Source organism: Trichosurus vulpecula, chromosome 6 (assembly GCF_011100635.1).
Source record: "Trichosurus vulpecula isolate mTriVul1 chromosome 6, mTriVul1.pri, whole genome shotgun sequence".
In the NCBI taxonomy this organism is placed as follows: Eukaryota; Metazoa; Chordata; class Mammalia; order Diprotodontia; family Phalangeridae; genus Trichosurus; species Trichosurus vulpecula.
The window spans coordinates 158,617,195-158,633,257 of NC_050578.1; the positions used below are offsets into that span (position 1 = coordinate 158,617,195).

Genomic DNA, 16,063 nt, shown 5'->3' on the forward strand with positions numbered 1-16,063 from the left:
GATGGTTTAGAGAAGGGAGACTAGAAGCAGGTAGACAAATTGGAAAATTCTTAAAACAGTCCCAACAAGAGGTGATAAGAGATTTAACTAAGGTAGTTGCTGCATGAGTGAAGAAAAGGGAAGGGATGTTATGGAGGAAGAATCATGATGTTATCTAGCCATTAACAATTCCTAGTTCCCCAAGAAGTGTGACTGAACCAAGCTCATGGTGGGAAAGAGGAATGAAGTGATCTAGACTTTCTATCCCACTTTCATGCCTCCCCTTTTCCTAATGCTAAAGGAAATGCCTCCACCATTTCCCCTTAATCATTCCCTTTCCTAAGAGACACTCACCCCCCAAGTGTGATCTCTTGTGCTTGGACCAAAATCTATATAAAAGCCCATCTTCTCCCCGAGCCACATTGTTAAGTAATTGTTCCCTATGAAGGATTTAGAGTCATCACTCTCCAAAATTGTTATGAAATCTGAACCTGATGGAAAAGAAAATGAGAGGGATTAACTATATTAACATGAAACCAAATTAACACAGCAATTTCTAACTTTTAAAACTCTGCTTTAAAATCAAGGAACAAAATAGTTTCCTGATGAGTTAATAAAATGGAGTTACACAAACCTAAGCTTTGAATGAGACTTTCCTGTTTAGAGATCATAGTCAAACCATAGACACATCTTAAGTTTCAAAATAAAAAGATCAAAATTCTCTTTACCCAAAATTCAAAGGACATACCTTCCCTGAACACCATGGGAATCCACTGGGCCACAGGTGAGAGAGACCAAAGGATGAGCAAGGCTATGTCTAGACAGCTGAGAAATGGACAATAGCAGAGGTGGGCCAGGCTACAGCCCAGTCCTAGTAGGAGTCCTGATGCCAGCCGTGGTAGGATCCTAAATGGTTGCTTTAGGCAAGATAAGGATAGGATGTTAAAAATTAAAAAAAAAATTAAAAGTCAATTATGATTGATAGAAGGGATCAAAGCCATGAGGAAATCAGGTATGCTCAGACCACAATCAAAAAGCCACAAAATTGTCCAGTCTTCAGGTCTAACTAGAGGAGAGGTTTTACCATGGCACTAAAACTTTGAAAATAGATTTATCTAAAAGCACTTGAGATTAACTAATAAAATAATCTTAAATTTAAACAAACTCAATGTAAAGGAATTTTTGCTTAAGCAGAAACTCTAAGATGTATAAGATTTAAATGTAATACCACTTTCATGTACTGCCACAAAAAGTAATTTCATAATACAAATTAATGGTGAATTCACTATCAAACCAAATACTGCTTTTTGGTTGGGAAAAGTATAAAGCAGTAAATAATAATACTTTTAATTTATATACAGAAGCACATTTCTTCTAAAAGTGTTTTTGCTTGTATTATCTGTATAAAGACAAATACTGCTATGTACCATTTACGGATTGACAGTTAGATACCAATGGAGTCAGTGGCAGAATCACAGCTTCCTAATTTCCATGCTCTTTCAATTGAGCCACATAAACTCCTGAATTTCCAAGTGTTCTTTACATTTCTACATGGCCTGAATTTGATTGCAAAGTACTTTGAAGGCAAGGTAAAAATGTCCTTGATTTCAGTGAGATCAAAGTAATATTGTGAGTTTAAGTTCTGTTTTTCCATTTCAGACAGCAAGGATGCTATAAAAGTTATGGGACCTTATCAGATTCCATGACGAGTAAGGAATCATTGTTAAGAAATTCTAGCTATGTAACCATACACTTTCAGAAATATGGGTGGAGATTGCTTCTGTTTCTAAAGAGTGCTCCACAGGACAGCTTTAGTTGGCCCACATTGCAATGGAGTCAGGAAGTCAGAAAGCTCTCAGAATCTGAGACTCCCACGTTGCCTTTTTCCTGCCTGCACAGGATTGTATTATAAAGCCACAGAAGATGAAGAAGGTGGCAGATGTGTGGGACAAAGGAAAGCATCTATATGAAAAGGAAGCACAGGTGACACAGACTTGAGAGATTGGCAGAGAAGCTTCATGAGACAGTAATTAGAGAGAAGGCAACATGACCTTGGAGGAGAGTAGCTCCATGGAGAGAGAACAGAGAGAACCAACCTGAATTATATGAGTGCCATGTCCAACTGAGGGACTGGAAAGCCATGAGAACATAAGAAGATACCAGAGAACACAGCCTAGCTATGGTGTGATGATTACAGAGCCAAATGGAGAGGAAAACAACTCTAAGGCAGCACGTTGCTCCAACATGCCTCCTTGTGAGTGGAGGAAAAAAAATCAGGAGGCATATAGCAACAGACTCTAAGCTTCTTTAGCAGTGCTATGAATCGAACTAACTGTGCCTTTCTCCAAGGGCACAATTTGAAGAAGAAATTGAAAAGCACTCTCCTTAAGGTATAGATGTGTGCATAGATACAGAGAATATTTACTACCTAGTTTAATTTCTTATTATTTACCTTCCTTTTCTGTCAGTTAAATGCCTTTTGTTTCTTGGATTCATATCTCTTTTGTATATTGGGCACAGAGATGGTATTGGTGGGGGCTCAGGCTGAGGTTTCAGATAGTTGATAATCCAAATAACACACCACATTTGGGAATTACAGAGTAGTCCCAGAGTCCTATAAGTATTCATGGCATCTAGTGCCACATTTACTATGTAAATAGAAATTGTCCTAAGTAAGACCCTTCTTGAATTGTCTACTTACTCATAAACAATACTACTTAGTGGGACAAATATTTCCAAGGCAGCAAGATGAATGCTAGGTTCTGGTCCTTGCCAGAGAAAAGAAGGTGACCTATGATGGGCACTACACAGGCATAATAATCAGAGACAGCTCTGCAATGAACATAAAAGTAACCAGAGATGCCTCAGGATATACAACTGTCACTGGGAACAACAAATTTATCCATCATTTTTCTTGCTCCATCTTCCTTGAAACTGACCTGAAAGTTAACCTCCCACAGATTTTAAGAGAGCCACATGGTAGAAAGGAACACTATGGGACACTGAGTCACAGGGAAATTAGCCCTTTGAACTTTGAATAGCATTATGCTTTACTAAATGAGCATTGCTATCAGGCTCCCTAAGGCCTTTGAGTCCAGCAGAAAATATTCAGAGGGCCTAGAAACAGAAAGGTGCTGCCGCTGATCCTGCCTGTACACGTATCTCTATTTAAAATGTCATGACTAGGAATCCTTGCCAATGGCCCAATGTGAAGAAGCTTTGTTCTCTGTTCTTGCCTGAATCCCTATCAAAGATAGAATGAGCTGACTCCTCCTTCAGCCACTGGCAACAGTCTTACTGTTAGGAGAACAGAGTAGATCATGGCCTGGCAAGTCTTTTCCTTCAGTGAACTGACCTTAGTCAGAGCAAAAGAACTGTGGTTACTCCTTAACAGACATTGATTCTAATAAAACATACCTGTTTGATTGAGTCAATGAGTTGATTGTTCTAAATAAGGCCAATCTTCATTGTCATATGCAAACCAGAAAGGCCAGACCAGGGTTGAGAATTCTTTGGTTCTAATGGCAAATTATGATTAATATAAATGGACAATTTCAGTGTAACATTCTTCTCTCTTTTTTCTCCACATTTTCCCATGTACTAAGGTTACAGGAAAAGGCCTACAATGCCAAGCACTATTAGTCCCCTATGACATGTGCCCATATTTAATAAAAAAAAAAACCCAGACATTCACTACATAGTTTATTCATGAGGGAAGAAAGAATATTTAAATTTATCTGCTTTTCTGACATTCAGCTGAGAGGTGGGACAGAGTCAGTCTACAAGGATAAAATTTGTTTTGAAGGTTCATTGGTGGGTAAGATGAGACTCAGTTTATTGACGAAAGGATGAAGATTCTAGCCTGGCCAAATACAAATATGACCATGACATCATAATATTGTTGTGGTAATGGGGCCAAGATTACATCTTCTGATGGATCAGGAGCATAGCCAAGGCTATTTTTACTTTAGTCTTCCATTTCACAAATATATACCCACAATTCAACAGGGCAAGAGAACAAGAGAGTGTGAGGTTTAGAACAATTTCATCACCATTACTAGAAAAGCAACTCAAAACTCCATAGGAAATAAGGAGAGGGAAGGGAAGATAGCATTATTTTTGCAAATGAAGTTAAACTTTACAGGTATCCCTACTGCTGGAAAAATAACTCTGATTACATGTCCTAGAAACAGTGGATTAGTCCCTTTTTTAAACTTTCATAGATAAAGAAGTGGCCTGCTCTTTATTCTCAACAATTACTTTTCATTAAAAAGATTACTATAGCAATAACTCATTTATATGGCACTTAATACTTACCACAATGCTATAAGGGATGCATAAGTAAGCTCTATTATGCCCATTTTAGAGATGAGGAAACTGAGGAGCTCAGAGATGTTACAGTGACTTGCCCAAGGTCTTGCCTCTAATAGGTGTTAAAACCAGGCTTCAAACTCAGGTCTCCTACTCCAGGGCCAGCACAATGTCTCTCTAATATAGCAAGAAATAGTTTAAAAAGAAAAAAAGGAAGGAAGGAGGGAAGGAAGAGAGAGAGAGAGAGAGAGAGAGAGAGAGAGAGAGAGAGAGAGAGAAAGGAGGAACGAAGGAAAGAAGGATGGAAGGGAGGAAGGAAGGGAGGAAGGAAGGAAGGAAGGAAAGAAAGAAAGAAAGAAAGAAAGAAAGAAAGAAAGAAAGAAAGAAAGAAAGAGAAAGAAAGAAAGAAAGAAAAAAGAAAGAAAGAGAAAGAAAGAAAGAAAGAAAGAAAGAAAGAAAGAAAGAAAGAAAGAAAGAAAGAAAGAAAGGAAGGAAAGAAGGAAAGAAAGAAATGAACAAAGGAAGGAAGGAAGGAAAGAAAGAAAGAAAGAAAGAAAGAAAGAAAGAAAGAAAGAAAGAAAGAAAGAAATAAGAAAGAGAGGGAAAGAAGGGCAGCTAGAGTCAGGAGGACCTGAGTTCAAATGTGGCCTCAAACACTTGACACACTTGCTAGCTGTGTGAACTTTGGCAAGTCACTTAACCCTATTTGCCCTGCCTTCCCCCCTCAAAAGAAAGAAAGAAACAGTTCAAATAACTTTGCTCCAGGTTTTCAGGCTACTTCCCTTCATGAAGAAGAAAGAGAGTAAGACATACACAAACACACAGACACATACAACCTACCCCAAAATCCTTTCTTCCTAATTGAAAATTAGAGCAACACAATGAGAGTTACTAATGGGCAGAAGAGAGAAAAATAATAAGGAATAATAACACACAACTCTCTCGCTACAGAATATGATACAAGAAATAGATTGCTGACATTTGTGGATGTTGCCTTCATTCATTTTTAGCAATTATTGACATATCAATCCCATGTTTCTACTAAAGCTATAATAAATAACATAATATTTACTAGCATTTCCCCTTCTCCCCTCCTTCCTTGAGGAGCTATTGACAAAATGATGAAATAGCCAAATTTCAGGCAGCAAGATGGAGAAGACTAGAAAAACCTCCAAAATTCATCATCTATTGAGATAATGGGCCTCTGAATAACCAATAATTGGCCACAGGGTGTCTTTGATCAATGAATCCCAAGGTGGTCTTGACAGTTTTGGGGAATAAGGTCAGGAGAATGCTATTATTATTATTGTAAGACGGCTTGTTATTTATGATGAGTTTAAATAAGCCAAATAATGTCTTTCAAGACAAAACATAGGACCAAATTTATTTTAGAACACAATATGATAGCATTAGCCTTGTCTGCCAAACACCAGTACTAGAATGGAGTTTGTATTATCCTCCCACATTCTCCAAATCAAAGAGCAAACCCAGAGGGAATCCTGACGCTTGGCAATAGCTAGGACTCAGGTCCAACTATAGATAAAATAAAAATAAAGTTGGATCCGAATACCTGTCAGATTTGGGTGAAAATATGCTTTTAAAAAAGCCAAAAAAAAACCCCAACTACTTACCCCTTGCCTAATTTCTTCTCATAAGTTTTATATCAGTGTCCTAACACCAGCAATCCTATACCAACAAGTGTCCATAAAACTAAACAAAAAGGGGTGGGGTGACAGAAAGCTTATAAGACTCAACGGGACTAACACAAGAAGGATTGTTTTTAGGCTTGAATGTGTTCTGGTTAATGATATTTTATAAAAGTTTCAAGAATAATTTTGATGAGGAGGAAGTGCATACATGTTTCAAACCTGTAAAAATCATGTAGCGGTAATAAGATACAAGCCCCTGGGAAACATGGCTTGCCTTGTAACTCTCCAGAGCCAGAAGAAATGAATCTTCATGCAAAGAAGTTCTCTCAAGAATATTATTATTATTACAGAGATGCAGAGGGAAATTGCAACAAGATTTCCCCTTCATCAGTTTAACTTTAGAGAAATTGTTTATGTCTCATCTCTGTGAAAACATTTCATTGGCAATAGAAAATAAAATGAAAATGTGGTTGCCTTCATTGCTAACAAGACTCCTTTTTTTAAAAATACAGATGCAGAAAGGGTAAAAAACAAGTGCTGGGTAAATTATACAAACCCAAGCTTACCAAAGCCTCTATCAGGGGACAAGTTTCACTTAAGATTTTTTCAGTTTAAGGTATTCAAAATTCAGAATACACAACTTATTTTTGTACAAGCTCTCACCATGCAAGCCTTTGTTGATTCAACATACACATATTGAATAATCTTTGTATCCCCAGAGCCTAGACAAAGCAACACTGGCTGCATACAGTAGTCACTTAATAAATAATCATTGATTGATTGATCAGCCATGTGCAAGTTCTACCCTGTGCCAAAGCGATTGCAGAAACCAATTGCCCCTCTGTGACGATCTGAGGAGCTCTTAGAGCTGAAATCATCCAACTCATATACATTTGTATTTCCTGAAATCATACCATCCATATATTGGTTACTGTTCCCCACCTACTATCCCAGCAACTAAAACTCTGAGAACTGGGTGACTAGGATGTCTCTGGGGCTTTGGCAGCCATTCTTACCCCTAATTATCACGAAGAAGAGCCTAAAGTGATGGGGCCAGGAGAATGACTTCCCCTCATCCAACCTGAAGAAGTATACCCACCCCCAAGGTGGTAAAAACGAATGCTGAGTTAGACTCTCCCTATCTGGGTGAAGGTTTTTCTGACCAACGTTCCAAACATTGCTTAATGCTTCAGAGGGTTTGGTGCCAACAATGGCTAGATTGGACGGGTGTTTCTAGCTGCAAGGCTCCTGCCTGGTTTTTCCTCATCTCACTTTGGCATTTCTACAACAAACCACAGCATTGCCCCTCATTTCAAATTCTTCTACATCCAGTTTAGTTTACTCTTATCCGTATCTTTCCACCTTGGCTTCCATCACTGGTACAGCCTTAGATTTGAGTTATAGAATACCTGCCTGTAAGTCCTCTGACTCTAAAGTTCTATATAAAGGCTATAAATATATATAAATTCCTTTATCCCCAACTCTTCCTACCAGTTGGAGAGCCTTAGCACCACAGTTTCGCTAGTTGGGGAAGCTCTTGCATACAAACCAAATCAGGATAGTCCTAGAGCAGAGGTTCCCAAACTTATTTGGCCTACCATCTCCTTTTCTTTTCTTTTCTTTTTTTTTCGGTTTTTTGGCAGGGCAATTGGGGTTAAGTGACTTGCCCAAGGTCATACAGCTAGTACATGTGTCAAGGGTCTGAGGCCGGATTTGAACTCAGGTCCTCCTGACTCCAGGGCTGGTGCTCTACTCACTGCGCCACCTTGCTACCATCTCCTTTTCAAAAAAAAAAAATTACTCAGTGCCCCTTGGAAATCTATTTTCTTTAACTCTTTAACAGCCTTTTTTTTTCGAAATCTGCATCATTTCAAAAAATATAATGTTTTTCAAATGACACATTTTAAATTTAATAATTTATTGTAAATTCGTGGGGATTTTTTCTGCATTGAAATTTTAACAATGTGATATTACATCATGCAACTGTGTAGTATGTAATTGTAAACAAGTCATTACACTCACATATTCCTGCAGATGCATGCCAGACTTCCCAAGAATATGTGAGATGCTCACCTGCCAATATTTGCTTGTTAAGACCTATTGGTGGACTTGACCACTGATTGGTTATAATTTGCATTTTGTGTGTTTATTTGGAAAATAATGATATCACTACATTAACTTTGTTACACAACAGATAAAACACGTGCTAAAGGTTTTTCAAAATTCTCTTCTTTCCTTGTCCTTCCACCACTCCCTTATTTTTATTCAATGCCCCCTCAATTGTACCTGAGGCTACTACCCTCCCACCCCCCTGATCATTCCAGCACCTTCAGGAGGTGGTATCACCTACTTTGGGCACCTCGGCAAGCTACTTCATCCCCTCACCCTGCCATCTACAGGTGTTCGCTCATTTTGCCAGTAAAGCAGGAGATGGGAATCCTCTTCCATTCTAGAGACCTTTTCCCCAATACCACTAACCCCAAGGGGTTGTAGACATAGAGTGAGATAGCTGGAGGTGGGGAGGAGGTAAGAGTAGGCTATACAGGAGGACCTAAATACAAAGGGCTATGGTCTTCTGAGGTCAGAAAAGAAACAGAGGCATCAGTATTTATTTGTAGGTTCCTTATTTTCTCATTAATTCCATATGGAGGTTTTCAGACATTGCTAGAACACAGGATCTCTTGCTGGACCATTGTCCAACTCTTACCCCTTTTTCTGTGGGTGTTCACTGGGGTTCTATCCTGGATACTCTTCTCTCTTGAAGAACTCATCAGCTTCTACCCACTCAGGAATCAGCTCTAACCAGATGACCCCCAAATCTAGACATCCAGCCTTCATTTCTCTCTTGGACTCAAGTCATGTAAGACCAACCGCTCCCAGGATGACTCCTCCTGAATGTCTCCTAAGCATCTCAAGTTTGACTAAAACAGAATTCATTATCTCCCTCTTCCTCACTAAACTCAATACTCTTCCAAAGTTCTTTATTTCTGATAAGCGTAACACTAACCCTCCAAATCACCCAGATTTGTAACTTCTCAGTTGTCCTTGACTCTTCTTGCCTCTCTCTCGTTCACCACATGCAATAATTTGCTGCATCTTGTTGATTCAGCCTCTCCATCCCTTGCATCAGCCCCCTTCTCTCTCTACTCAAATAGCTGCCAGCCTAGATTGGACTCTCATTACCTCTCACCTGGACTGCTCAACTATCTTCCTAACAGCATTCCTTTGAAGCTGCCAAAATGATCTTCCTGAAGCACAAATCTGACCATTTCCTTTGATCAACCACCCTCAGGGTTCCCTCCTGCTGATGATTGTTCCCTAATCTGGCTTTCAACTCCAGCCTTATTTTATACTCCCCTTAACATATTTCCAGCCCTATTTCATATACCCCTTACAGGGGAGTGCAAACCCCTAAAGGGAAGGGATAGTTTCCTTTTTATCTTTGCATCTCCAGGATATAGTACAGGGCCTTACAAATAGTGGATACTTAATAAATGTTGAATTGAACACTGAAATGTTTTTAAGTGGGAGCCATGTGCATGTGCTTCCTGACCTCTCTTCTATTGAAGTTACTTAAATCTTTTGTTGTTATTAGACTTTTCGCTTTTCTGTCTTTTGCCTTTGGCTATATGGATGGCAAAGACCAAGTCTTATATATCTTTACATACCTATAGTACCTAATACATAGAAGGTGCTCAATACATGTTAATTTGATTTTGGTTTGAGTCAGCAGGTTTAAATTTATTCTGAATAATAAAGAAGTGGTAAGTTTAATGTTTGGAGTCCTTGTTTATCTTCATTCTAGATCATGGCCCAATTCAATATCTAGAGAAAAAGGGTGAAACTGGAAGTAAGCTAATTGGTCAATCAACCACCATCACCTTTAGGATGTCTGAAATAACAGTCTGGAATATTCCTTTATAAAATCCACTTAACTGCATTAGGAACAAAGCAAAATAATATACATAATTTCAGGTAATTTTCACTTTTTTCTAAATAGTGTTTTAGAATTAGTTTTTGTTTGAAGAATTGATTAAAGGCTTTTTAGAGGCCCTGCAATAAGATCTAGTCCAATAATTAACACTAATGCCCCTGAAAGGAAATATTTAATGCATCTTGACCCACATTCCTCTTTATGTCTAATACAAATAGTCAAGATTATGGGTGAAATTTCATTTTAATCATCAAACTTTGAAAATACAAAGCAATTGAACCACATCTCTCTCAGTACCTAGGCTAGTCCCTTACTTGTAGATTTGGCATTCAGGGAGCCACGAGAGAATCATTCAACCAGCACTATAGAAATAATAGACTATTTCCAAAGTACCCCAACTGTTTGCTAATGAGGAAGGACTGATGTTTCTCCAGAAGTTTATGCTTTTGCTGGGAGTGTGGCTGAGCTGGTGCAAGATGCTGATTGAAGGGTGTTGCTGCAGAAAGGAAGAGCAAAGTTATCCATGGGGCAGGGCAGTGGGACAGCAGCTGTTGGGTTGGGAATCAACCAGATAAAGATTTAAGACCCATAAGCAGATTGCAATGGGGTTTCTAAGTGCCTAAAAGCTGGAAGTATTAATGTGCCTCCTTAAATCCCTGATATATGCCAGAGAATGTTTCAGAGACACTTGTAGAAAAACCATAATTTCTATACAAAAGAGCACTTGATTTCCTAGAATATACGACACTAGTTTGGAAAAGAGGATAAAGGATGCTTTAGATCACAGTGGTACCATTTAGCTAGTATTACAATATCAGTACTAATTCAGGCTTGGGATTTCCAGGACCAAGATAGGTTCAAAATAAATTATAATTTCTAACAAGATATAAAAATCCCAGGCCAAGCTCTGTGCTTGAATTGGTCCTGAGCTCAGGGACTAACTCAATATAATGCTAATGATAAATACTGATGATAAGGAAATAGTCAGAAGAGGGAAAAGAGAGGAAGGGGGAGGGAAAGAGAGGGAGAAAGAGAGGAGGAGAAAGGAAGAGAGAAAAAAGGAAAGAGAAAAAAGAGAAGAGAGGGAGGAAAGGAAAGAGAGAAAGAAAGGGAAAGGGGAGGGGAGGGGGGAGAGAGAGAGAGAGAGAGAGAGAGAGAGAGAGAGAGAGAGAGAGTGCCTGCAAAAAAGCTAACCTGCCATTCATCACATTTTGAGGAAGTATAATTATGAATAGAATAAAATATTCATGAGATCTTATTTTCATTATCTTTCTCCACATGGTAGACCCCCTAAGCAAGCTGGAGTGGGAAAAAAGCAGAGTATTAGACAAGAAGAAAGAGTGAAAGAGGGCACATACAACTGAAAGAAACCAAAACAGAGCAAGCAATGCATGTCCCAACATCTCAGGTTATGTGAAGAGCTGGAGAAAGTCAGCATTTGATGTCAAATTCTCAGCGGTTGTGTCTCAATGTTGTCTGCAATAAAAAAGAATGCATGAATTACATCTGATGAATGAATAAATGCATGAATTATATCTATTCTGTCTGATGAATTAGAATAAGCAATCTTGGTCCAAGAGAATGGATAATAACGATAGTTGACATTTATCTAGTGCTTACTGTATGCTAAGCACTGTGCTAGGAGTTTTACAATTTACAATTTTCGCATTGGATTCACAACCACCCTGAGAGGTAGGTAGTATTATTATTCCCACTGTATAGATTAGGAAACTGAGGTAAGTGACTTGCCCAGGATCACACAGTTGGTAAATATCTGAGGCATAATTAGAACTCAGGTCTTCCTGACTCTAAGACCCTCTATCCACTGTGCCACCTACCTGCCCGTACAACGCATATCCTTCCTCTTTTTGGAGAAGAGGGGGACTATCCATATGGAATATGATATGTTGTTAGACTCGATGTTTATTCGTTTTGCTTAACTGTTTTCTTTTATTGCAAGAGTAGGCTAAGTGGTGGGATATGTTTGTAAATTATTGCAAAGAAAAAAAACACGAGAAAACTTTTTTCTTTTTCCTTTCTTTTCTTTCTTTCTTTTTTCTTTTTTTTTTTCTTTTTGCAAAGGAATACCAATGTATGAGGCTATTAGCGAGAAGACAGCATTGGGAATGATTCAGCCTGGGGCAAGTGTGGTTTTTTCTTCTATGTTTTTCAGTTTATTGAGTCTTTGACACTTTATTTATATGTGAAATGAATGACAGAATTCAATTTGTAGATTCCTGGTAAAGGCCAATTGTTATACCATTAATGAAAATTCAATTAAACAAGAAAATGACCTGAAATTTCAGCTAAGCTCTTGAAGGCGGCAAGGTGTGGGGGAAAGTGTTCAGAGCTTAACAGCCTGAGGACCTGGGTTCAGTTGCAAGCTGTGACACTTAGTAGCTGATGTTCCTTTGTCTCTGGACCTCAGTTTCACTCATCTTTAAAATAAGGGGGTGGAGCAGAGCAGGATGATCTTTGAGGTCCCTTTCACCTCTAAATCTTTGGTCCTAAGATAGTTTAAATTTTTTTTAAATATCCATAAGTTCATAATCACTGAAACAGAAAAAAATGATTATTTGATGACTTGAGGATTTTAAAATGCATATATTTAGTATTTGGTTGTATATTTAAGGAAAAAGTATAAAATATGCATCTTTTATATGTTATTAAAATTTACTAAGTAACTTGACTATGATCATACAATTAGTCAGTATCTGAGGCAGAATTTGAAATTAGAGTCATTCCTAGTACCAAGCTCAACACTATTTATCGCACCACACTTATATATACACACATATATACCTCCATCTGTGTATAACCTCATATTTCCTGAGATTTATTTGCTAAGTCATAGACATATTGCCATCTGCTGGTGGATGGAGTTTTATACAAGGAATTCTCCGCACTGACAAAGACACAGATCCTTTCTCCTGTTTTCAGAGGAATATACTAAATGAAAACTCAAGGATAAATTCTGTGGGTCACACAAAATCACAGTGTGGGAGATAAGAGATAACTCTAACCTTAGTAGTACAACCATCCCTGCACGATATCAAGAATATTTTTTCTTGCTTTGTTTTCTGATTCTTCCATCAAAGCAATGTTGCCATTGATGGATTTTTATCTTGGGTTTATTTTTTCCCCTAGCGTAGGACAATAAATAGAAAAGGGTTTTTTAAAAAAAAATTATGGCTGTTCTTTCATCATTTGCTATGGATTGACTATCAAAGTAAATTCACTGAAAAAGTACATATTGATTATATGTACTCGATACTAAGTTGGTGGCTCAGTGGATAGAGTGCTGGGTCTGGAATCAGGAACACCTGAGTTCAAATTCGGCCTCAGAAACTTATTAGCTGTGTGATCCTGGGCAAGTCACTTAACCCCTATTTGCCTCAGTTTCCTCATCTGTAAAACGAGGACACACTGGAGAGGGAAATGGCAAATCACTTTGTCAAGAAAACCCTATAGATAAATCCATAGGGTCACAAGGAATCAGACACAACTCAACAAAATACTTAGAGGTTGCTAGTCATAATAGTAACTTTTGAGACACAATGAACAGAGGATATAGTTAATACAGTAATTTAGCTATTTAATAAGATTTTTCTTAAATTACACTTTGTTCCTTATCATGCAAATTTCCCATTTATTTAAAAGAAAAAGACCATCTTTGTATCCCCAAGCACTTAGCACAGTGCCTGGCACATAGTAGGCAATTAATAAATGTTTGCCACTGACTTAAGAAAAGCAAGATGTCAGCCATTTCAAATCCATTTATTGAAGGGCTATATTTTGGTCATGGCCTGAGACATCAGTGAGATGCCACTTGACTGCAGAATTTCACATGTACCACTTACCCAAAAGTGCATCAGACTTTCTCTAGCCTGGATACCTCCTGGTACATACTTAAAAGCTATATACCAGGCACAGAAAAAAAAATCAAGAATGAAGAATGTCGTGGTTATGGCCCTCCCAGGATTCATCTCTGAGCTAATGAGGCGGCCAAGAAGTTGAGGCCACATGGCAATTGTACAGACTGCCAAAACACTCCCAGCTATCTCTGCAGCCCACATGCGCAAGGAGAAAAGGCCAGCTGTTGCTATTGCGAACCCGGAGATAGAAGACAAAACATAACAACTAAAATCAGGTAGTTAATCAGTATTAATCCTTCTTCCAATTTCTATAAACAACCAAACAAACTCAGAACACTACGAGGTCTTTGTCGTGATGAAGATTATAGAATCTTTAGTGGTGACAGGGACCTGAAAAATCAACTAGTCTTACTTTGTTTTTACAGTTAAGAAAAGAGAAGCCCAGAGAGTTGCGATTAATGGCCAAGTTAGGATGAGAATACAGGATCTGGACTCCCAGGACAGCTGTTTTTCCCACTATACCTCTGAAACAGGAGACAGCAAGCTACAATGGGAAGAGCACTGACTTTGGAGTCAGAGGCCTGGGTTCAAAACCCACCCCTGAGGATTACAGTCTACGAGACCTCTTCCCACCTCTTCTCATCACCCCTCTGCCATCTGAACTCCGGGTGAGTTTCTTGCCAAAGCTCCCCCCTACTCCTTGATCTTCCCAGCAGGAAACTCTTAATGTACCAGTCATCATGGGTCACTTCTATCAGAGACAATTTATGGGGCACTCACTGTCCTGGAGTCTCCCCAAATGAATTTGTCTTTAAAAAAATGATTTGGCGAGTTTCTTGACACAGCACCAAATTTTATAGTTATAGCTGTGCCATCCAGAACTCACAGGTCCACAGCATTCACTCTAATTCAGAACTGTTGCTGTGATACTTTCTATTCAGCAGAAAAGTACCAAATAAAGATGCTCTTTCTGCGTGAAAAGATAGTATGATTGCTGGGTAATTTCATTAACTGTACTACCTAAATTAACACATGTTATATTTCGCTTTTCATTACCTTTACTCATTCACTCAAACAGACTCTACTTTTGACCCCTCCCAGTGACTGAAAGAAGGGACAACTATTCCTTACAACTTTAAATATATGATACAAAGAGATAAAAGTGACTTTGCTAACTAATGTTACAAAAATCCTGAGGCTCATGTCAGTGCTATCAACCAAAAAATCCTTTTCCCCCATAATCAAAAGTGACAAATGGTAACTGTCCTTCCTTCCCCACTTCTACACCCTCCATTGTGACTTCTTTCCACTTGATTTTGTTTGAAGAGAAGAAAGAAGACAAGCAAATTTTTTTTTAAAAAAAAGGACAACCAAAAAAAGAGAAAGGACAAGCGAGAGGTCTAGATTCAAGAAAGACTTTTCTCCAAATCCCTACAACTAAAGCCCCTAGTGAAGCCTTCAAATATTTAGCTGCTAAAAATGGTAAGTTTTGTTTTTAAGATTGATCCCAGCTTGAGATCAGGTCTGATGATTTTTCCGTGTTTCTGCTTGCACCAGGAAAATTTTCCAAAAGAAAAAAAAAAGGTATCATTTCAAATTTCTCTTATCAGCTTTTTAAAGGAACGTGGACTACACAAGTCATCCTTACAACACCTTTCTAGTATTAAGGCGGCCAGTGAAAGTATTAGCAATTAAATATTTAATATTTGCTATAGCCCAAACAATAAGGTTAGAAAATCACATTTATAACATGATACTTTAATACTTATTATGTGCTTGACTGTACCATAAAATGTAATCTTGATAAGCATCAAAGTATATGGACTTTATGTACATTTGGTCACCATGTATGGTCAATTTGTAATTGGCTATTTAATGGGACTAAGAGCATCACTCTGTTATTTTAAAATATTATAAAGATTTATAGACGCCATATGTTTGCTTTTGTAACATATTTTGCAACATGGTCGTATTTATGATTTTTTTCAATGCCAGGTCCTTGTTCAGGAAAACAACCTTCAATTTATGGGAAAATGCAATATGTTTTATGTAGCTGGTTTTTGATTGCTATTTTTAGGAAGCCATCATCACAAAAAAAGGCAGCGAGGTGACACAGTGGATAGAGTACCAGGCCTGGAGTCAGGAAGACCTGAGATCAAATCTAGCCTCAGATACTTACTAGATGTGTGACCCTGGGCAAGTCACTTAACCCTGTTTGCCTCAGTTTCTTCATCTATAAAATGAGCTGGAGAAGGAAATGGAAAACCACTCCAGTACCTTTGCCAAGAAAACCCCAAATATGGTCACAACGAGTT

General features: G+C 38.2%; 1 protein-coding gene across 1 annotated transcript in view; it reads right to left on the minus strand.

Annotated features, from left to right (window-relative positions):
• The window catches only part of CWH43 (cell wall biogenesis 43 C-terminal homolog), a 93,338-nt gene that overhangs the window by 26,571 nt on the left and 50,704 nt on the right, over positions 1 to 16,063 (minus strand). Inside the window, 7 exon segments of the mRNA XM_036765048.1 lie at positions 336 to 470; positions 3,397 to 3,497; positions 5,922 to 6,000; positions 9,905 to 9,929; positions 9,931 to 10,031; positions 10,588 to 10,605; positions 13,751 to 13,975. Coding sequence (XP_036620943.1) covers positions 336 to 470; positions 3,397 to 3,497; positions 5,922 to 6,000; positions 9,905 to 9,929; positions 9,931 to 10,031; positions 10,588 to 10,605; positions 13,751 to 13,975 — 684 coding nt within the window.